The sequence below is a fragment of the Protopterus annectens genome, chromosome 4.part0, assembly GCF_019279795.1.
Source record: "Protopterus annectens isolate FY-2018-M chromosome 4.part0, PAN1.0, whole genome shotgun sequence".
NCBI lineage: Eukaryota > Metazoa > Chordata > Ceratodontiformes > Protopteridae > Protopterus > Protopterus annectens.
In genome coordinates, this window is record NC_056733.1 from 1,267,793,305 (window position 1) to 1,267,817,365 (window position 24,061).

The 24,061-nt window shown below is 43.0% G+C and overlaps 1 protein-coding gene across 1 annotated transcript in view; it reads right to left on the bottom strand.

Annotated features, from left to right (window-relative positions):
- VDAC1 (voltage dependent anion channel 1) overlaps positions 1-24,061 on the bottom strand; it is a 314,002-nt gene that overhangs the window by 172,362 nt on the left and 117,579 nt on the right. The window contains exon 7 of the mRNA XM_044069161.1: positions 5,168-5,322. Within this exon, the coding sequence (XP_043925096.1) occupies positions 5,168-5,322 (155 nt within the window). The remainder of the gene's footprint in view (positions 1-5,167; positions 5,323-24,061) is intronic.

A 24,061-nucleotide genomic window follows, 5' to 3' on the forward strand; every position in this document is an offset into this window, starting at 1 on the left:
ATCTGGTACAGTGGGCTTTGGGAGGGTGAGGCAATTGCAAATCTTTTAATGAATGAACAACAAAAACACCATCTGTAATCAGTTCAGGTAGTATGACTGGACCCCGCATGACCTAAGTGAATAAGTGAAGGGAAATAGCTGAAATGATTTCATGGCTACATTAGGCATGAGGATAAGATTGGTTCAGTTTATTAACTGAGGGGAAGCAATTCATCTTCCCCTTGAAAGGACTAGCCAGAAAAAGGGGGGGGGGTAGTAGCAGACAGGGGACTAATGTTTGAGAAAGAAGCCCAACTGGTAATTTACTGATTATTAGACATTTGCCTACCTGGCAGGCAGACTGGGTGAACAGAACCAGTTTTCATCAGAGGCTTGGGGAGAAATTCCAAAAAGCATGCACATGCAACATTGCAAGCAAAGAAAGGTGAGGCTCTGAACTTGCTGGCTACTGTAACAAACTAGGAAGTGAGCCTGCACTGTCTTACAATAACTGGAAGTACAGAAAGCATATGGTCAGTTTTACAGCATGGAGATCAGCAAGCTAGCTCTCCTAAGAGTGATATACCAGATCCTGACTGGGCTCCAGATTCTATAGAGGATATCCCAGAGGAGATAAGAAAGAAAGAAAAGAAAGAAAAGTAAGAGAAAGAAAGAAAAGAAAGAAAAGAAAAAGAAAGATAGAGCGACCACATCAGACGAGTCCAAAAAATACAAATTAGATGACAGAGCTCTACAACTTGCTGGCTTTAAATAATCTGAGATCAATGGTTGACAGCAGATACCGTAGTTGGAGCAATAAAGTCGTTCAGATACAGAAGAAATTCTCTGAACAGCAGGTGAGCAGCCACTACTGTCATGCATATGGAAAACATTGTGTGAACTGTGGTAAACCTGAAGGGCAGAGCTCTGAACTGGAAGTGATTGTCTGAAAACGCTGAACTCACCTGGAGCGCTTGTTTAATGATGTAATAGTATAAGTCTCTTAAGAAATGGAGCACATCCACTCATCCTTGCCCAGAATGATAGGATAAACTGCGTCATGACCATCTGTATCTATTGCATTACATGTCTAGAGAAGCAAGGAGCAGTAAAGAATTCAGTGTGGGTTTATGTAGGGAAAATGAGGAAGATGGACGGAGAAGAGGGGGTTATTCACATCTCTCATTGTGAGACGTGTTTGTTACTGTAACCTCCAGCAAGCTTGATGTGTTCCGGGGGGGGGGGGGGCAGTGGAACAAGTCCTGGCCACAGAAAACAAGGGGTTCAGGAGTGTGAGAAAATTGGACTTCATTGTGGAGCCATGCAGGGGGTTGCGGAATAGGAGCAGACAAACTCCAAAACTTACTAGACACTGGGCTACAGGAAAGAACCAGTCTCAGGGAACATCTCCATGGAGCTTTGGCAGGGTGGACATCCAGATCTCCATGCCCGCTGAAGACCCCCACATACAAGCAAAGGAAAAACAGTGCTCAATATAACTGAGCAAATATTTGTGAGATGGGGAAGAGGGGTAATAAGCCAGCCATCAACCATTCCTGTACCACTGGTAGCCTCTACAAGCCATGTTAAAAACAACAATCAATGGTCGTAAGCTAGACCATCAGTCCAGACATATCTGTGCACAGAGAACACCTGGAATGTTTAAGTGCCCGTGCGTGTTCATACTACTGCAAATATCTTCCAAATATCCTCTTTTCTCATTAAAAAATAATGTAGAACTTGCTGGAACTCAATCTGCTAATGCAGGTTTCTTCAGTCTATTGCAGGTTACAGTACTCCACTGAGCTGCTTTCCACTTAATATTTGCATGGCTGGAGGACACAAAAAAGAAGCCAAACTATTGGATCAGAAGAATTATCGGATCTGAATGAACCAAGCTCAGATGACAGCTCCAGATCCCAGAACAGCAGTGCTTACCCCAGGAGACGTGCCATCTTTTGGATTTGAGGACCTAGGATTTAATGAGAGAACCCACCGAATTCAAAGGCAATTCAGCTGTCTCTGCAACCCACGCAGGATGATAAACAAAAAGAGTAGTTGCTGGAGCCACGGACAGTTTTGGCAAAACAGTCTTTAACAATGCAAAATCCACGTAGAAAGCAATAAAACATGAGTGCTAAAAACACTTTTGCCTCTAGGAAAATCACATGACAAGTCACATGCTGTATAAAACTATATGAAAATTACGAGCAATGTCACATGACAAATCACAATATATAAAAATGTAAGATCACATAATACAATAAACAATACAATAAAGTACAATAAAATCCAAGTACTTGGGGCTGATAAAAATCAGTAATTATTAATGTACTTTCATTTGAAGAGCTGTTTAAATAGGGTTTTATGCTAACAAACCCATTCAAGCCATGAGGGCTGTATGCTTTGAATTGCAGTATCCATTTCAATTCCTCTAGTTCAGTTTGATGCTTAATGTCACCTCCTCTTACTGACTTAAAAACTATATGCAAGATCATAAATTTAAAACTGTGTGCATGGTCAGTTTTGAGAATATATTTACTAAGAGCATTAGTTGGAATATGTCTCATGATATCAGACAGGTGGGCTACATATTCTTTTCCTTCATTTTTGATTGGATTTGTCCACATAATATGATGAGCAGGGAGTACATTTCGCTAAATATACACTATTAGAGGTATTACAGCTCCCACTGCATCTGAGAAAAAACTCCTTACCACTAACAGGGTGTTCTACTACCTCTTGTCTGTGTATATATAATTGCAGTAAATACAAGTATTACATTTATACGTGCCACATTTTTTTACTCCGGAACATATTCACAGTCTTTGGCTGTTGTTAATAACATGGCTTATTCTTCAAATTATTCCTCCTTCTGGAACTAAATAATGGTCTGTCCAATACTGTCTAAGTATGGACCAGTATTAGTTAATCTGTTGTAGAGCAGAGGTGTCTGTTGTAGAGCAGAGGTGTTCCTATTGTATGTCAGATTGCATCTACAAGTATTACTGCCCTGAGTTCCATCTTTCACTAAATGTGAATGTGCCTGGAAAGCTGGCTGGAAATCTGTATCCCTTTGGGATACAACCTCATTTTTAATAGCTTCTAAGGTTCTGGTATTACAACCCCTTTTCTTGAAGGCATATTCGATATTCTTTAGTTGTTCATTCATGTTAAGATGATAAAAAGTGCGATACCCCCGACATTTGTTTTTTAACCATGTTATTAAAGACACAAGGAAAGAATATGTAACCACTTGTCTGACATCAGGAGACATTCCAACTAAATGCATTTAGTTTTAAATTTATGATCTTGCATACAGTTTAAGTCAGTAAGAGGAGGTGACATTAAGCATTAAATGTGAAATAGAAGAACTGAAATGGATACAGAGTTTCAAAACACACAGCTCTCCTGGCTTGAATGGGTTTGTTAGCATAAAACTCTATTTAAACAGAACTTCAAATGAAAGTACATTAATAATTACTGATTTTATCAGCCCCAAATACTTACATTTATTGTACTTAAATTGTGATTTTCTTAAATTTTTATATATCGTGACTTAAGTGTATGTGATCTTACTCATGTGATTTTCCTATACTTTTATACATCATTTGACTTAATTGTCATTTAATTTTTTATTCATGTGATTAAGTTTAAGACATATTATGCTATACTTACTATTCAACTAACCAAAAAAGAAGGCAGGTGTCCCAACGTTCACTAGTAATCACAAAAAGTGCACCAGAATCCAGGAAAAGTGACACGAACAGTTTAATTCACTCGGTGCTCTTTTTGTGATTACTAGTGAACGTTGGGGCACCTGCCTTCTTTTTTGGTTATTTGTTTCTTTTTCCGAAGGATTTCCAGGCTTTGTGGGTATGGACAGCAATAATAAGAGCAGCGAGATTGGAGAGCTTCGTAAGCTCATTAGCCAACTGACACAGTTGGTAGGACTGCTTACACCAGTAAGCCAATCCATGGTTACGATTTTGTTGACGCTTTCTATGCCAGGGAACCAGGAAGCAGCAGTGCACTCTGCTTCGCATGAAGGAGCGCAAACTAGCAATGGCGACGAGTGAATTAAACTGTTCGTGTCACTTTTCCTGGATTCTGGTATACTTACTATTCACCTGAAGAAGCCTAGAGGCGAAAGTGTTTTTAGCACTTGTTTTATTTCTATGTGGAGTCTACATTATTAAATACTGTTTTACCAAAACTGTTCATGACTCCATCAACTACTCTTTTGTTCATCATTGGATTTAGTTTTGTTACTGCTGGATTTATCACTGGTACCTAGGTTTTCTCTTTCTTTGTAACCCACGTAGGATCAGAGAAGTGCCAGAGTTTTGTCTGTTGGATCCTAGGCTTAGGATCCAAGGGAGGGATGAACAGGTAAGAGATAAGAGTCCAAAGGGAAGTCAGAAACCGAGGGTCTTGCTCTTCTTTAGGCAGGCACCATTTCAAGAGCACAGAGCCAAAAGGAGTCCAAATCTGAGAGGTGCCTGACAATATCTTTCAGATCCTAGGCATAGGAGCTGAAGGGAACAAAGGCCCACAACAGGGACCACATGAAAAAATAGCTCACACCATTTACCAGGTTTACAGAAACCAATTAACTGAGGGGCTGTCAGATCCAGGGAACACTGGATCAGAAAAGAGTTCTCCTTGCAAGCAAATTGTTATCTGCCGGATCCTAAGCCTAAGATCAGAGTGGGGCTGTCAGACCCCAAGCCCAGGATCCGGATCCAAACAAGCAAACTTGGATTAGATTAAACTTGAGTAAGCTGAAGTGTGAAAAGGACCACACCGGACAGATCCAAGGAGAACTTAGGATCCCTAGGAGGTCCAAGGGCCTTCTGATCAGAAGCCCTGTAATTGGTTCTGATATTTGACTCTCTTAGGAAGGGGTTTGAGCCCCTAAAGGAACCATTGACATCTGGCGTTCCATTTACTTAGAGCAATAAAAACTGAACAAGGCCACAGGCAATGGTATGACAGGAACCCCCCCTGCCAAGGGGATAACTATCCTAAAAAACAAAAAGTTGGTTAATAGCAGGTTGAACATTAGCATGAACATTTTGAAGAGTATTAAGTCTGAAATCTGACGAAAGAGGTTTATTTAATATCAGCATCCTACAGAACAGTCAGTTGTGACAGTTGCAGTGAAGTTGTTTAGTTTGCTGAACACTTACTGAGAAAGATGCATCAGAATCAATTTGATACTTTGCTGCAATTCCAAATCGGGTGTTGCTGTTTCCTGCAGTCCATGCTAAATTCACAGCTGTTTCTAACTTGTCATTGACCTTTTGATAGATTGAGCCTCCAAAGTCTGTGCCATCATTCCTGAATTTCACAAAAAGAATGTTAATGTTTGAATACTTCAAATCAGGAAAAAGCATACATTCACAAAATGACTGATCAACCTGTAACATAAGCAACACAACAGATGAAAACAAGAATGATTCTCACAATCTTAAGTGAGCTCTGTACTTTTGCTATCAATACTTCATAGGTTCATACTAGGCTATCTGCCCTAAGGCATTTATAAGCCTAGCCAGAGTGTGTGTGGCTTTCACCACCCCTTAGGATGAGAATACTATACCCATTAGTTTGCTGTGCCTCTGTCCAGCAGTGATACAGAGATGATTCCCGGGGTAAACCTACGATCTCCCATCCACTCGTCAAGATTTCTCTTGAACAGAGTCAGTGAGGGGCTCTGCCTCACATGGACTGGGATTCTGTTCCATAGTGTAGGGAGTCTCTGGGTGATGAATCTGTCCCTCCAGCACGTCCTATTTATATCCGTGTTGAGGTTTAAGTCTCTTGCTCTCGTGGCTGTGGTGGATTTGGATTTTTTGAGGTGGAGCATGTCCATTAATTCCGGGTTGGACATGGCCTTGTATGTCAGGCACAGATCACCTCTGAGCAGACGGTATGCGACTGAATAGAGCTGGAGTTTTGGCTCAAAAGTAAATTACACAAAGATATCACATTTACCTACTGTACTCAACCTACAAGAATACTGGAGTGTTCTTGGGATCCTTTTGTAATGTATAGTCAAACAACTGCTCAGGAAGTACACATCATCAACATTCAGTCATATCAAAAACTTGGCTTCCTTCAACTCTGCCAAACTGCAGAAAACAATATGGTTTTTACAATCAGTTAACTATGAAGTTTTTACTTTATTAATTTGTTTTAACTAGGCAAGGTGAAATAGTGGTAATGAACTCATTTCAGTTGTAGTACTGGCCACAAGGAAAGCATAAATGCAACACATAGGGACACTTTAGACCCAATCACCCAGGTTCGTTTTGTTTTGAGAAGGTGAGGAAAAAGTACCCTGAGGAAAATCGTGAAGATACTGAACAACCAAACTCAAAGACTAACTAGAGACTAAGATTGAACTGGACACCATGCAGATGGCAAAGAAGAAATCTTGACCACTAAACCAAAGAGTTTCCTATTGGCATAATCCATTTTCAGTACAGGCCCAAAAAAGTTGCAGCATACAAGAAAAGTATATGCATACATTTAAAAAACACTTTAACATACAAAGAGGAAAATATTCTGTACTGAACATTAGATAAAAGTACTACAGAATTAGTTAGAAGACAAAGCCAGAAGCACAGGAATCGTGACAAAACAGGGGAGAAAAAAAGAACAGTAATGTATTTTGGCTTTTCCCGGTTAGGGGTCGCCACAGCAGAACTCACATCCGCTAATGACTGGCAGTGGATTGTTACAGTGCAGAGTTGCCAGCCCGACACCCAGCCTTCAAAGAAGGCACGCCCATTCACGCACGCATCTAATGAATTAAAAAGGGAGACATGGTTATAAGAAAAATAAAATAAAAGGGAAAGTAGAAATAGACAAGTAGTAGTAAGTTGGAAATAAAGGAACACTGAAAAACAAAAGTTATGCAATGATAAATCCGTGTTGTCTTATTTTTGCCTGGTTCAACCTTTGGGACTCTGATCCAATTCGGATCTGGCCTTGGCAACTTCAAACCTTCAGATCCAGGGCTTTGACGACTTTACTACCCATAATTTCTTAACCACAGTCTAATAATCCCAGACTGAATCTGCACCCATGTAAGAATATACTTAATTAGCAATAAGATACAGAGACAAAACTATATACTGATGGGAAAGGAAAGAGAATACCAGTTGGAAAATTTAGTACTATCCTATTGAGGTTAGAGAGACAAGATTCCTGTAGATGCTAACTCGTTCTTCAAGGAGCCCTGGGTGACAACTTGGAAGGGGGGGGGAAGAGATGTTGAACCAGACAAAAACAGGACAACATGGATCTATTGTTTCGGTAAGTACATAACTTTCATAGCCGATGTTTTCATCTGATTCAGTCTCTGGGACATAATTCCTAGCTATTTGATTTCCCAGGTGGAAATATGTAAGGATATTTATGAGCATAGTAGAGCCGAAGGAGGAACAAGCTCTGGACTATACACCCAGTTTACAGTGAGAAACCAAATTATGCACTTAGACCATGTACCAGCTGCACAAATCTAATTAACTGAAAAATGGTGTTGAAAGACTGCTGAATCGCCACAGCTCTTGTGGAATGAGCTTCAGATTTTTGGCAAGTTTTAGACGAATTTTATATAAATGATATACAGCTTGATAGCTATCTTGAAAGGGTGATTTTGGAAGTCTCATCTTAGATTTAGAGACAGCAACAAATAACTGACTTGACTACCTGAAGTTCTTGGTTCTACATAAATAAAATCAGAGTCGTCTGTGAATGACAAGTAGGTGTAGTGTGTATTCTCCTTTGTTATAATATTTTGGAAAGAATACAGGCAAATTGATGGTTTAATTTATGTTGGACTCAGATGCCACCTTAGGAATGAAAGAGGGATTTGTTTCAAGAAAAACTCTGTCCCCAGGATTTAATAAAATCCGTGTACGTACAGTGTAGAGCCTGCATGGAATGCATCTGTGTACATGGCCACAGTCCCCACCTCGGCAGCGCGCCATACATATTAATGATGGCAGGCTGATGAGGGAAAGCACAGGAACAGGGATATCATTGTAGGGAGGAAGTGTAGAGGATGCTCATGGTTGTGTACAAGATGAGGCTCCCTGTACTGATCCCCACTCCTGTTGAAATGCTGTGAATTGGTTCAAATGTGTAATATTTTATTTTAATCCCCCCCCCCCTTTTTTGTACATTTGTGCAGTGCGGAGTGCAGCAATGCCGAGCTGCGCTCACATATAGATAGCGGACACCTGCCAGACATCTAAAAATAGAAACAGTCATTAAGAGTGTTTCAGTGGAGCTATGCACCACTGAGCACAAACTTGATTAAAAACCAATGGAAAAAATGGGAGTGTAACTTGGACTTTGGTTTAATAGTACACCGCTAGAAAGCCAAAAAGACATACGAATGGATGCAAGTTAGGCCTGTGATAGCAGGTAAATGTGTCCTTCGGCAGCAACATGTAGAAAGACTATCAAAGGGTGCATTTCCGAGGGGCTTTAGGAGTAAAAATTTGTCTTATTAAAATTTTGCATTTACTGTCTTTGTTTTTTTATTTTAGAAGTTTCCTTTTGCTAGTTGCTATACGCAACATATAGAAAGACACCTGCTAAGGCATTAATGGCAAAATATATGTTCAACTGGGACCCTGGTGCACACATACATCCATATAAAGCCATGCATATACTGATGGATGTAGAAAATTTATGTCACAGCCTGTATGTGTGCACATCCATCTTGCAAATACACCTTCTGTAGCAGTGACTCAGTAGCCAAGTCTGTTAACCGCTTTGCAAACAGTATATTTTGCCACACACAGTCCTGGGTTCAAATCCAGTGGTGTGTAGAAATGAATCTACAGTATCGTAAAGGCAACAATTAATGACCGAGTCATGAGCTCTGTATCCACACAATGCATTTCAAATGACATGTCTGCTTTTCACTGATGGGAGTCATAGGCCTGCAGCTAGGAACACACTTCACATATCCCTACAGCAAAACTATTAATATGCATTCACAGAGAATGTCAATGCAGGTACTGCAAATGAGGGGCCAACTAATAGAGTGCACCACACAATACTTCCAATCATAGCTGCACAGGTAACATACACATTGGAAGCCCCTGCTTGTAACAAGGCCTGGCCTCATACATGCTGCAAATTACTACCAGACTAACACATGGCCTGGCAGTTACCCAAATGGTGGACATATTCATATATTTATACGCCATCTTACTCAAGGACACATTAAAACATGTTGCCTAGTACTTTCTGTTAGTGATACCACTGCCCAGCATACCTACCTTAAACACATGCCTTAATTGGAGTGGAAAGAATAGCCTCAATCTGGCTCTGCCTCTACAACAAGGCTGCCACAGTTCTCACAGTTACTCCTACAGCTTGCTGTCCTCCAAAGTGTTCACACACTCTGCCTATGTCTATTAAATGCAGCAGCTGCAGCCTGTAGCACACTCACCTCTATGTAAAGGTTTCTGCTACCGACCTACCCTCTGCGACAATGTAATCTCTTCACTCCAGTAATGCCCAGGACAGCATATTAGAAAGTGGCCCTAATCTCCATGAAAGCCTTATATATTGTACAGTGATTGCATGTCATTGGTGGATGATAGTACAAATCAGCTGTGTTGGCTGTAGCATTTCAGACCCACAGATTGGTTTAGAGGCAATCACCTACTGATTAGAAGCTATGGGGAAAGTACAGTTGTATACACTTACCATAAATGAAGATGTTAGAGTGTATTCACTGTTGTAGTCATTACATTTGGGTTATCTGCTTGCAGTAGCCCTCAGTCGGCTTGATTAACAAAGTCTTGGGTCCTGCGTCGGTTGCGGTCTCTTCTTCCGTGACGTCAGGTCGTCAGGGGTATAAAGCATGCATTGCCCCAAATGTCAGGTGCCCCCCTAATGGGAAGCAATTAAATATATATACAAAGTTATACCTCCAACAAAAAAGCAAATACGCCAAAAAGCTTTTAGGCATAGTAAAGGAGAGCAGAGGTATAACCAAAAGAAGTCGGAAGGGTAACCAGGACTGCAACAATGAATACACTCCAACATCTACATTTATGGTAAGTGTACACAACTGTACTATGTTCTTAATGTTTCCCTGTTGCAGTCATTACATTTGGGTAGATTCCCAAAGCTAAGGTTGGGAGGAGGAATTTAAATAGCATTAGGACCAGCTATAAGGCCCTGCAACACTGCAGTGGCAAAGCCAGCTCTGGATTTAGAGAAAATGGGCAAATGATAATGCTTGGTGAAAGTATGTACAGAACTCGAGGTAGCAGCTTCTAGGATGTCCCTGGTAGGGACGCCTCTGAGAAAGGCTGTAGAGGTAGATGCAGCCTTGGTTGAATGGGGTCTGATGCCCTGTGGGATAGGTTTTCTGTGGTGCTTATAGCACAAATTAATGCAATGGCCTATACATTTAGAAATGGTTTGCTTTGAAATAGCTTTCCCATCTGTCCCTGCAGCAAATGCCACCAGCAGTTGTTCAGATTTCCTTTGAGGTTTAGTCCTGTCCAAGTAGAATCCAAGCTGTCTGTGCACATCTAAGGAGTGCAGTATCCATTTCCCTTTGTTCTGTGGCTTAGGAAAGAAGGTTGGCAAATGAATGGACTGATTAAGTGCCACACTGGATACCAACTTGGGCATGAAGGAGGGATTGGTTCTGAGGGTCATCCTGATTGCATAAAGATGATGAAAGCTTCCACTGCCATAAGGGCCTGTAATTCAGATACCCTTCTTGCTGAAGTGATTGCAAACAAGAACGCTGTTTTCCAAGAAAGGAATTTTAAATCTGCAGTAGTAGCTGACTTGAAGGGAGGAAGAATGAGCTTCTCCAAGACAAAGTTAAGGTCCCAGGCTGGAGTTGGAAATCTCCTGGGTGGCCTTAAATTTTTGGCCCCTCTGAGGATCTGCTTGAGCAGTGGAGGAGAGAAGAGGGGAGGTTCAGTGTTATAATGAGCTGAAATGGCTGAGGCGTGAATTCTGATGGAGGAAAAGGACAAGCCCTTGTGAAGCATCTTAGTTAAGTATTGTAAAATCTGAAGTGCACTGGGCGCTGCTGTGCTCATCCCTTGAGAATGGTTCCAAGGTACAGAATCTTTTCCATTTTTCAGCACAACATTTTCTAGTACTAGGCCTCCTTGCCTCCAAAATTATATCCATCACTGGTTTACTGAAGGATAGTAAAGGAGAGATTAGGTAATTAGCCAGGCTGCTAGGTTCAGTGTTTGAAGCTGAGGGTGCAGAATCTGGTTCTCCTGCAGAGACAACAGGGAAGGGAGTCTAAGGCAGGTGCCATGGGGCCACCCGTGACGCACTGCGCAAGAGGGGGTACCAGTGTTGGCGTGGCCAGTCTGATGCAATCAAAATAGTCTTTGGCTTGTCCGGTTTGATCTTTAGTAGTACTTTGGAGAGCAGAGGCAGAGGAGGAAAGGCATCAACTGATAGGTTTTTCCAGCTGAAGGACAGAGCATCCACTTTCCATGCTTGATTGTAGGGAATCCTTGTGCAAAATATGTCCAGCTGAAGGACAGAGCATCCACTTTCCAAGCTTGATTGTAGGGAATCCTTGTGCAAAATTTGTCCAATTGATAGTTCTGAGGGGAGGCAAACAGGTCTAATCTGGGTTCCCCCATTTGCTTGTCAATCTGTTGAAAATCTTTTGTTCCAGTTTCCACTCGTGTGGGTCCATGAGGTTTCTGCTTAGTCTGTCTGCCAGTGTATTTAGTTTTCCTGGCAGGAATTGAGCTTGTAGATTCACTTGGTAGCTCAAGGCGGTGTTCCACAATGCCATGGCTAGTCTTCAGAGGGGGTAAGAATGTGTACCCCCCTGCTTGTTTATGTACCATATAACAGTGGTGTCGTCCACTCTTACCATTAGTTGTCCTGGAAGAATGTGGTCCTTGAAGGCTGTCAGAGCATTCTGTACAGTTAACATTTCTTTCTGATTGATATACAGGTGCATTTGACTTTGGTTCCATTTGCCCTGAATGCACTTCCCTGCCAGGTGAGCCCCCCATGCATAGTCTGATGCATCTGTTAGGGTTTGGGCGGCAGGAGGTAGTGTGAATGGTAGTCTCTTGTTTTGGTGGCAGGCCACTGCCCACCAAAGGAACTCTAGCCATAGGCAAGGTATGATACGAATCATTGCTTCTAGATCCTGAGAATGTTGACACCATAAGCTTTTTAGATACCACTGTAGTTTCCTCATATGCAATCTTGCACATGGAATTAGTAGACTGCAGGAGGCCATGAACCCCAAGGCTTGCAGTTTTTGCCTTGCGGATAGCAAGGTTTTTGTGGCCACTTGTTTGAAGTAGGTTGTCAAATGAATCTGTTTCTCTGGTGTGAGGAAAGCCATCTGGGAAGCTGTATTCAAGCTTGCTCCCAGGAATCCAAAAACTCCAAGGAAAGGGTGCCACTGAACCAGGAACCAATAAAACCACAACAGGCACCCAAACAGGCAGAAGGTAATAATAAAACACGAGCTTGTAGGTGTAAGCAGCAGCAGGTTTAATCACATAAACGCCAAACAATACAAAGCGTTTTCATCCACCAGACTTCCTCAGATGTAAAAATGAAAGAATGAAGGCTGTGCCTGCTTATATACCCCTCCCAATCCAATTAGTAGTTAAAACAATTGTTTGACACCAATTAAATCCTGTAACTAAAATATTCGTGACAACCTACCAACTTGCCACAAATACAGATGAAAGTAGATAAAAACATGCACATTTTTTTAAAAGAACTTTAAAATAAATATATAAATACTGAAACCATCACAATATGTTGGACAGATAAATAAACTTGAATCAAAAACCAACAAAAGGAACTTGCAAAACAATATATATACTTATTTTATAGTTTTGCAGCTCTCATTTTTAAAATAGGCGCAATGGATATGTATTCAATCAGCCCTGGGAATCTATTGGCTTCCAATAACAACTGCCAAAATATTTCTCTCACCTCTATCCTATTTTCCCACGGGCCCCCCTCACATCACATTGCACCTTCTCTACAACAAAGAAGCCCCATTTTGCTTGGGGACATGTCAGTGTGTGTTTAAACAAGGCATTTTTAATATCTTCAACTCTAATAGCATATAAATGCTCATAAATCCTCCTTTTGAGTTTACGAGTAGTTTTTCCAATGTAAAATGCACCACAGGTTTTACATAGGGCTAAATAAATCAAGCCTTCACTATTACAGTTGGAAAAACTACTACTCTGAATCTGATGGTCTCTTGACAGGATGTATACAGAATCCTAAGTATATATGGGCATTGGGCACATGCCCCACATTTGTAGGTTCCCAATTTCTTACATGAAACAATAGAACCATTATGCTCCAGCAAATCTTTGAGGTTCCTGCCTTTTTTATATGTAAATCCTAGGGTGCTGGTAAACAAAACATCCAACTCTGAACAACACCTAAACCTGCTCCAGTGTTGAGTAATAATGTTTTTTGCTCCCAGGAATATAATTTGTTGACAGGTTTGATTTCTTTTTGTTTATGGTATACCCCAGACAAGTCAGCACCCTTTGTACAAAAGCCAGATGATTCAAAAGCATGTCCTGGCTTTCTGCCTGAATTAGACAATTGTCCAGGTATGGGTATATTTGAATATTTCTTTGCCTGCAAAATGCAATGACTGGAGCTCACCACTTTGTGAATCCCCTGGGTGCAGTAGATAAGCCAAAGGGCAGTGCAGAGAACTGATGGTGCTTGTAGCTTGCTTTGAAGCGTAGGTATCTTCCAAAAAGGTGTTTAGAGTAGAAAGGTCCAGGATAGGATGCCATAAATTGTCTTTTCTGGGTACCAGGAAAAGTCTCCAATAGAAACCTTGTCCCTTTTCCTCTTCTGGTACCAACTGAATAGCCCCCATGCTTAAGAGAGAAAGTACTTGCTTTTGGGCCTCTGCCACTGATTTGAGGGGGTAGATCTGGCCACCCGCGTAATGTTGGTAACATGTGGAAGTGAAATCTGTATCCTTAGGACACTATATTTAAAACCCATTTGTCCTGGGTAACGAGTTGCCAGTTTTTGGCCCGCAGAACAACCTTTCTGCCTAATGGAGCATTCAGTTGAGAAGTGCTTGGAAGTTTTAAAAGCAAGTCATTGAGACAGTTTTCCATAGGGGGGGGGGGTCTTACTACTCCCAGATTTGGATGCGGAGGCCCCCCACTGCTTAGTCTTGTGTGTCCCCTGGGACTGAAACCTGGGGTTTCTGCCGTGTCTCGGTTTGGACTGAGAAGACCTGGAAGGGGCCGGAAAGGACCGATTCTTAGAGGGCCAATGCCTACTAAATACTGGAGGCTGAACTAGTAAGAAATCTTTAACAGTTTGCATAGATTTAGCTTTATCTTCCATCTTTTTAAGAACATCCTCAGTTCTGTTGCCAAACAGGCGGTCCCGATTTAAGGGAGCATCCAACAGTTTAGTTTTAACATGATCAGGTAAAGATTGCTCCTTAAGCCAAGCATGCCTTCTGTGTACAGACCCACTGACAGCAGCCCTGCAAGAGGCCTCTAATGAATCAAATCCACATTGCAAAGTATGTTTTCCAACCTGTTCAGCAGAATGCATTAAATCCTGTAATTCATTATTTTCGGCACAGTCAGGAATCAACATCATTTTCTGCTTAAGCAATCCAACAACATGTTGCTGATACTTTAACATATGAAACTGACAGTTTAAGGCCCTAATTGCCAAGGTTGCAGAAGTGTAAACCTTCTTACCCCATCTATCCAGCGCCCTGGAGACTCTATCAGAAGGGGTAGGATTTTTAGCGGTAGAAGCCTTAATGCCCTTGGGTCCCTGTGAAAGTGTTTCTGGATCCGCAAAAGTGGATCCACAAAAGGATTTTTAAAAAGGAACCTGTGAGAATCAGGAACCCTGTAATATCTATCAGGTTTTCTGGGAGCAGGAGGCAAAGAATCAGGGGCCAAACTAGACTCTGAAAAGGCATCATCAACAATGTCTAGTACAGGAGGTATAGCTGAAGGCCTATGCTGAGGCAGGAGCAAGAAATCCCTAAGCCTCTTTTCTGAATCAGAAAAATCCTGGTTTTCCCAGTGGAAATGCTCCCTTAGAGTGTGCAAGGTTTCACCAAAAGAAAATTCCTCTGGAGGGGAAGCAGAGGAAATAGTCCTCTGCATCAGAATCCTCATTAAGTAAATGAGGGCAAATCCAGATCATCAGAAGAATACGAAAAATCAGAATCCTGGTCAGCATACTCAAACAAATTCAGTCCTAGGTCTCTTAGAAGGGGGTGGATGGCTTCTCCTGATTAGGGTTATAAGATCTTTAGCCATTCTTATTTTTTTTTTTAGGCATAGAGGCCTGAGCATGCGGCCTGGGCATCGGTTTCTTAGGCATGGTTCGAGGTTTAGGCCTTAAAGAAGATGGAGGCGTCGGTTTAATATGCAAGTCCATAGGCCTGAATACACCCTCAGAAGCCGGTGCCTGCACAGCGGCTCTGGACCCATCCAAGGTAGACATCCGCAGGTTCCACAGTTGAAGCATCTCGCGGCATACCGGACTCCGAATGGGTCTCGGTAGAGGCCTGCGAATCAGAAGTAGCGGGTATCAGGGGCTGCAAAAGCGCCTCACTGAGTACCGGCAAACTGGTGACTGGCTTAGGAGAAGCGTCGTCGGCAGCTTTGGACCTAGGCGGCCCATCTCTGTCTTTGCGTTTTTTTCAGAATACCGGTAGTCGGATGGCTGACGACATTTCTGGATAATTGAACTGAGAACCAAAATATAGGCAAAAATATACCGACGACGTATAGTGCGTTGATTAAATAAGGCAAAAAACCACAAAAAATGCAATTAACCTTTACTGACATCGGTAAGGAGCAAAAAAAAAAACTTTCCCCAATGGGGTACTTAGCTTTAGTTGAAGACTTTGGTTCTGAAACTCGAAAATGAAAATTTCAGGAGTCGGCCGACCGGCACTTGCAAACTGCTTCTGCTTCGGGCACCACACGGCAAGAAAGACTGATGTAATGGAGTTTGCTGAATGTTTTATACCCCTGACGACCTGACGTCATGGAAGTAGAGACAGCAAAAGACGCAGGACCCAAGACTTTGTTAATCAGGCCAGCTGAGGGCTACTGCAAGCAGATGACCCAAATGTAATGACTGCAACAGTGAAACACGAAGAACATCCACTCTGTAGAAGACTTCCCTCACACAGAGCACACCTTCGTGAAGACTTTACTATTACCACATATCAGTGGAGTACTGCACTCCATCAGGTATGCAACCTTTTGTGTACAAACGGATGCAGATGTGTGAAAAGACTTACAGGGAATAGGGATTACAGCATTAAGCCTGTCTTAGACCAGTAATAATGACATGTCATTGCTCTCCTGCTGTCTTACACCTACACAGGATGTACAATACATCAAGGGTACATTGTCTTTTGTCATTGTGGCATGCTGGTCTCATTGGGACCGTCCTTTTATAGTGGTTGTAACAGCACACTGCTACTTGTGTGGCACTATTCTTTTGACATTATCGGGGGGGGGGGGGGGTTGCCCACAAGGAAACACCACAGTTGATTTGAGTGTTGGGTGTCTGATCATACAGCAGTACCTGTCATGGCACATACAGGAATACCCAACTACTGCTACTATCTCAGTTGTATCCACAAACTTCATATGTTTGCACACTGTAGAGTAAGACATGGGTGAGCAAGCAGTGCATAGTGACAGCCATTTTTGTCCTTGTTGTATCTCTACATTGTTTACTTCCACGAATGTGATCCTGTAATATATGTTCCCCTTTTGTTGTCTTTCAGGAATAATGTACCCTAGACACCATGCACCCTTCTCTGATGTGGAAAATGAAATTATGCTGGAAGGACTAAGGCAACATCATCACATCCTACTGTCCAGCAAGAGGCAAAACAGAGAACAGTGGCCTGCATTGTGGGCAGACCTTGTCCATGATGTGCATGGCACGGCCCATCAGGGGAGGCCATATGAGCAGGTTCGACATGGCACAATGGACATGATCAATGCTGCATGACGAAGGGCAGCAGATGTAGTCAGGGGTCGTGCTGTCACCAGTGGAGGGCCTGCAGTGGAACGGCCACGCTTGGCCACTGAGGAATTCTTGGCAAACCTAGGCACACAAGACAGCTCCCAGGCATCCATCACACCATATATTGTGGAGGTGGGTGCTACAGTTTCCACAGCAGAGAAGCATGCAGGTAGGCTTACTGTGATCAGCATTGTAATACTGTAGCAGTCAGTGTGTCAGGCTGTACATACTTTTATGTGGGTGTCAGGTCTTTGTCCTGGGGGGGGGGGGGGTTAACCTCAGTTGTACTCTCATACTCAGAATGTGAGCAATAAAACCAACAGTAGCTACTGTAAATATGCAATATATGGATGTATTACCTTGTGCTTAAACATGCGTTGGTACTGACTGACTGTTTACTAACGTTAGTGCGAACGACAATCTGAACGGCAATGCTGCCGAAAATAAGATAGTCGTTCACAAAATGTGAACTGTATAGGATAGTTGAACACACTTATGTGAATGCAGTAGTGCATTCCCACAAGTGTATTTGACTAACTGTACGGAGACTGCGGTACAGTGGGAATTGAAATTTCATCCAAATCCCCACTGTGGTGTGTTCTTGTAATTGGAATATATTTTTAGCAGGGGGTGTGGGGGGCACAGCCCCTTGCAAAATCGTGGACTTTTCATATAGGAGTTTTTTGTACATCAGCTCCTATATGGATATCGCGTGATATTTTTCAATGACAATGTCGACCCAAATGTGTTACTCATTGCAAACGGAATGCGTTTTGCCTTTCGCAATAATGATAGTAAACCTGTACTGACTACCTCACCCTCAACTTTTCACAGATCCATCAGGTATAGGCCAAGGTTGTGGTCCTGCTCCTGGTAAGCAAGACACTGTTTTGCTAAGGAACATTTATATTCTATTAAAGTTAAGGGCCAGAATACCACCCCATTTAAACAATTTTGTGTGTAAACAGAGAAGAGTATTTTTAATTTGCCATTCTGAACAGGATCTTAGATGGAGTAATCACAAGGGTGTACTTGAACAAAAAAACACTTTAGCAGTGACAGTTAAGAGCAGATAAGCCACCTGGTTTAAATAAGGCAATTACTTTAAAATGCCTTTTTAAAAATAAACGCCTGAAAGGAAAATAAATTAGGCAGTGAAACATGTATTTCAATATATTTGTTAAGATGCATGTACTGGGTTTGTGTGTATTGTTTTATCAAGTATAGTTTCATATTGATTAATTAAAAGGTAAATGTTACTGGTCAAGTTTTACTTGGAAGAGATTGTTATAAAGGTCTTCAGCTGAATATGTATTTTGTTCTGAGGAAGTATTTTGCAAGAAAGCGGCAAAGACAAATGTTTGACTCTTAATCCAGTTGCAAGTCTTTATTATGAATACTGGTGGATTTTTCATACATAATATTGCAGGTATTCATGTACCATGTTTTTCTCTCTCATCACAGGTGACAGGGAAAGTAGGTGTCTGCCCCCTACACAACAGGATGTCAGTGTCTCTTTGGACTCTGATAATGTCCCATAGGTAGACAACCCTCTTCTGCCTCCACTGCCACCGCACACAGTCAGTATGCCCACAAATATCCAGTCCCTGAAGGCCACAGATATTGGAGATTAAGAGGGTGGGGACATTGAACAGGAAAGTGTGGCAACTACGGCTCCAGTGAGTGTAGATACTGGCCATAGCCAGAGAGCTGGCGAGGTCCCACACATGTGGACTGACAGGGGTTTCTTGCAGGAAGCCTGCTGTCAGTCCACAATCTGTTGCAGATGTCACATCACGGGTCAATCAGCACATGTTTCAGGCCATCATGGAGGCAAAGGCACATGCTGAAAGGAACACCAGACATATGCTTAGGGTTAAGGATGCAGCACAGTCGGACATTCGTGACCACCTCCACCGCATTGGGGACACCCCTGGATTGGTTCACTGATGCAGTAGACAGAAGGTAGGCTGAGACTGTGTCCATCTTGAACCGCACATAGTTTGTGCTGGGCTGTGTGGTTGGAGCTGAGCAGACTCATGGATGTAGGTCAGCAATCCCATCTGCTGAGAGTCCATGTGGCCATGCACAATTATGCCCCCATAGTGGCAGTACATCCAGCACTACAGAAGGGAGTGTGTTGTCCCCACCACGATGTGACAAGGCCATGGGCTTGTGGTCCTCTACGTTTTGGGGGTGGGGGGGGACAGTCCCAGCAGACATCAGTCACAGTCATGTACTAGCACTGCTTCTGACCATGGGCATGGAGGTCAGAATGCAACTCCTGGCAGAGCCAGTTCCTGCGTTCAGGGCCGGAGACGGTGAACTGTCAACTCTACTATGTACAGTCCAAAAGCTGTCTCTCTCTCTCTCACACACACACACGTAGGGCTAGCACTCAGCTTGACTGTGTACAAGCATGCGCGCGCACACACACACACACACACACACACACACACACACACACACACACACACACACACACACACCACTGACTGCAGGTCATCTACAGACACACAGTACCATTCCATGGTCCATCTTACCTCTTCTCTTCCTGACTCACACACATGCTGTCAACCATTTGGGTCAGCCTAAGGCTCATGCACCCACATACAACACCCTGTGTCAAAGTGATAATACCTTGCCGCATCCCGGTCATCCTTGCCATCGATGCAGGGAAATGAAGCTGTGTGTCTGATGTACAGGGTGACTATATTAGTTAACATGTACTTGTGTAATGCAATGTTGTTTTGCCATACCACTTGTTGTGGTTAATGACAGTTACTGTATGCTGGTACTTGTCAAGAGTACTCCACATACTTGTGTACCTTATACTGTATGATGTTGTAATGGCTGTATAGTTACATAATGACAGGTGTGTCATGGACCGGCTTCTGTTTCAGGAGTCTGTTGGGATAACCTATGGATGCACAATGGCAAAGTAGCACAGGATGGCATGTCAGCACAACAAAAATATACAGCACTATAAGTGCATGGGTGTATAACAGGGTAACAAGGACAATGGCGGCATTAGCGTAGTCATGCATCCATAATCTGTAAACAGGTCTTCTACCTTTGATAAGTGTCTTCAAGGTTTTGTGAACTCAAACATCTATAAGCTGTGGTGATGGATATGACCCATCTACAAATATCCTGTGTCCAGTACAGACAGTTGCCAGACACCAGTTATGACTGCTGTGCAATACATCCTACTTTTAACCTGCACATCCTGTGTCACAGTAGACGTGTACGTCAAATGCATGGGGGGGGGGCTGTTTCACGTAGGGCATACTGTGTTACATGCCTGTCTCTTCAGCATGTACTATGTATACCACAGTGATTATGTAGGCGTGTAGAACAGGTGAGACATGTTAGTCCCATCATGGATACGAGAGAGGTATACAGAGGGATCCAACACCTCCCGGTATACAGCTATACACATCCCCTCCAAAGCATTCAAGAGACAGAGTACACATGTACAGTCATGACACAGACTCAATAATTTTATCTACACAGAGTACTGGTGTACCATGGAACCCGTGTAGCTGCTACAGTTGTACAATATGGCTGTGTAGTGACACAGCAAGAGTGCCATTGCACACAATGATAGGTGCGACGACTGCCACATTCAGTATAGCAGTGATTTACACCCCAAACCTGTCAGTACAGGTTGTACAACAATGAATGCATCCCCACATCTTATCAACAAGTGAATCAAAGGCTACATTACTCTGTGTCCATAACTTCATGTGTAATGGCTCAACTGTGTGCTGACACTGCAATAATATGCAGGGCTGGATGATTTCCCACAGGATAGTATGGTTCAGATATCAGTCGCTCAGAGTACAACTGACTGTGTCTTAGTCCATCCTGCATAACTGTTGGTTCTTTGTGGGATTCTGTGACAGCTCGCAATATGCAATCACCTGCTGATCTGCTCAGCCAGTGGTCACTGACTGTGTCTGTGACTGCAGAGAGGGAATAGGTAGACGGGGTATGCCAATAATGGAGGATGGTGAACTCCCACTGGTGACTGGCGTCATTGCAGCATAGGTCTCCCAATGCTATCTTCCCAGAATATGACTGTCAGACACTTGCCTATCCACCAGCTGACATAACACTCCATACATGATGTACACAAGTTTCCCGCAAGGCCTGCTGACCTAATATTGTCATACACCTTTACTAGGCCCTGGTTGGTGGAGTGAGACATGTCCCTCACCCATTGCAGAGTGCAACGGTCAATGGTCTCCACCAGTTATGGTTGGTAGGCGTGATCTAGCCTTCAGCAAAAGTGGTTCAGTGTCAGTGCTCATATCCATGCTAACTCCTATCATGGCATTTCAGGTGACATGACTCAAATCTGGGGACACTGCTTGGCACTACATGCTAGCTGTCCTCTGTTCAAGTATTGCAGTTACTTCTAGCATGTTGCAAGAGGAGTCTCATGCAAGGCATCTGTACAGAGCACAAACACGTTGGGAAAGTATAATATGTACACACTGTGACATCCCCACATAAAGAACCAACATATATAACATGTTCAGGACATATGCTTGATGACATCAGCAGGCCTTGTGGTCAGTCCTTTACGGGACCACATCAAACACTACAAAAAAAATACTGCAAACCTCTACCTATTTCTAACTTACCAATGTGGTTATATTTATGCCATCTGGACATATACACGCACCAAGTAGCCCGGAGTGAGATTAGAACCCCTACCTTTCTAGTCTTATACAGTGATTTATCGCACACGCCATGGCTTAAGTCTGATACTACACTGTCAGCTAGTAGCCTTAAGGTGGATGACATCATCAAGCCTTGTAGAAGAGGGCAGTTTGGAGGCCAGCAGCAAGTTACAGGGCCACAAAGTTCATAATCATTGGAGATGGACAGCCCATGAGGACAAGTCAGTTGTTCTGCAGGGACACAGACAGACATACCCCAAGTAGCCGGCAGTGAGATTAGAATCCCTGCCCATCCAGTCTTATTCACTACAGATCACAGTACTTATCGCATACGTCACAGGTTGAGTCTGTTGTACATGTGACTGCAGGCACAGTACTTGTGCATTGCATAAACTAGGCTTGTGTTGAACAGCATCTGTGGCATGTAGAGTGATATTGCTTCGTACTGTAATCTGCATCTAGTATCCTAGCAGTGGGATAACTGTTATTATCCTAGCTATTGTGTACAGTTACCAGTACGGCAATATGTGGCTGCTTGCAGTTACATAGGCGAACCTGTGGGCAGGGACAATACATTATACATTACACCACCTGCGTCTCTCTACGTTGTGACATCCAGCAGGCACATATAAAATCAGTATAAGTCTATTTGACACTACATAGCGATAGTTCCTGGAATTCATAAACTCAAATGCCATGGAACAACTAGTCACCATCCCCACAAGAGGAGAAAACATACTTGATCTCATCATCACGAACATGGGAGCACAATGTTCAACGCCGGAAGTATACCCCTCACTGGTGAGATCTGATCACAAACTAATCTCGCTGGAGGTCCTCATCCCGCCCCCACCCGAAATGAAAAAGACCACAGTAAAGAACTTCTCGAAAGCCGACTTCACACTTCTAAAGACTAGTGTGGTCTCCTTTAAGGCCCCTGAGCCGGCGGTTAATATTACTCAAACCGCTGAATCACTTACAAATGCCTTCTACCAGCACCTGCAGGGCTGCATGGATCAGGCAATCCCAAGCAAAACAAAGACTCTTTGTACCAAAGGCAAGCATCCAGTCTGGTGGACCCCAGCCATAAACAAACTCTACAACAAAAGGAGAAAGCTACAACAAGATAGAGCAAAATCCTTAAAAGGTAAGATACCGCTGATCACTATAAGTAAAAAGCTAAGAGCTCTCATAAAATCATCCAAAGCTAATTTTGAGAAAAAAATAGCTAAGGACTCTAAAGACAACCATAAGGCATTCTTTAGCTATGTCAGAAACCTAGGAGGAAACTCCCAGATATGCTCAGAATTAGTTCAAAATGATGTGAAGATTACTGATCCTACAGACATTGCCAACATACTGGCTGACAGGTTCAGTGCAAACTTCTCCCCCCCCCTAAAGGAGAGATATCTATACCAAATGATTGTAGCCCCCCAAACATCTCCAACGCCCAGGTGAGAACTGCTCTCTCCAAGGCAAAGAACACAGCATCCATGGGACCTGATGGTGTCCCCGGCTGTGTGCTCCATGAACTCAACGAGGAATTAAACCCACAGTTAGGACAGCTGTTTAATCTTAGTCTCACCTCCGGATACGCACCCAGGAGTGGCGCAGCGACTGTGGTCCCACTCCACAAAGCGGTGCCTCCACCGACCCTGGAAATTACCGTCCCATTAGCTTGACAAGCCTTATCTGCAAAGCCATGGAGAGGATCATAATGGATCTCATAAATAAAGACATAGGGAACTTGCAGACTTTGGATCCAACCCAGTTTGGCTTTGTCAAAGGCAGATCATGCCTTCTAAACTTGGTTGACTTTTTCGAAACAGTCACCAAGGCCATTGACGAGGGAAAGGCAGTCCATACAGCCTACCTAGACCTGGCGAAGGCTTTTGATACAATACCTCACTCGGGTATCATTGAAAAACTCATCAACTTAAATGTAAACAGTACAGTTTTGTACCTACCACAAATGTAGATGTTCGAAGATCCACATTGCTGCAGTCATAACCTGTGGGTAGTCCGCTGTCCTCGGTCGGCCCGAATACCAAAGTGTTAGGCTGGCGTCGGTCATGGTCGCTCAGATCTGACGTCAGTACGCCGTGGTACTAAAGCGCATGGCCAACGTCATATCCTCAGCCTTTCTTGCCCCAGATGTCAGAAGGCCCTAAAAAGAAAGGCCATAGCCAAAAAACAGAAAAACATCCAACCACCCATGTACAAACAATATTTACAACCCAAACCACACAACCACCCCAAACTACAGTGGGGAAGGAGGGAGGGTAAATTGGACTGCAGCAATGTGGATCTTC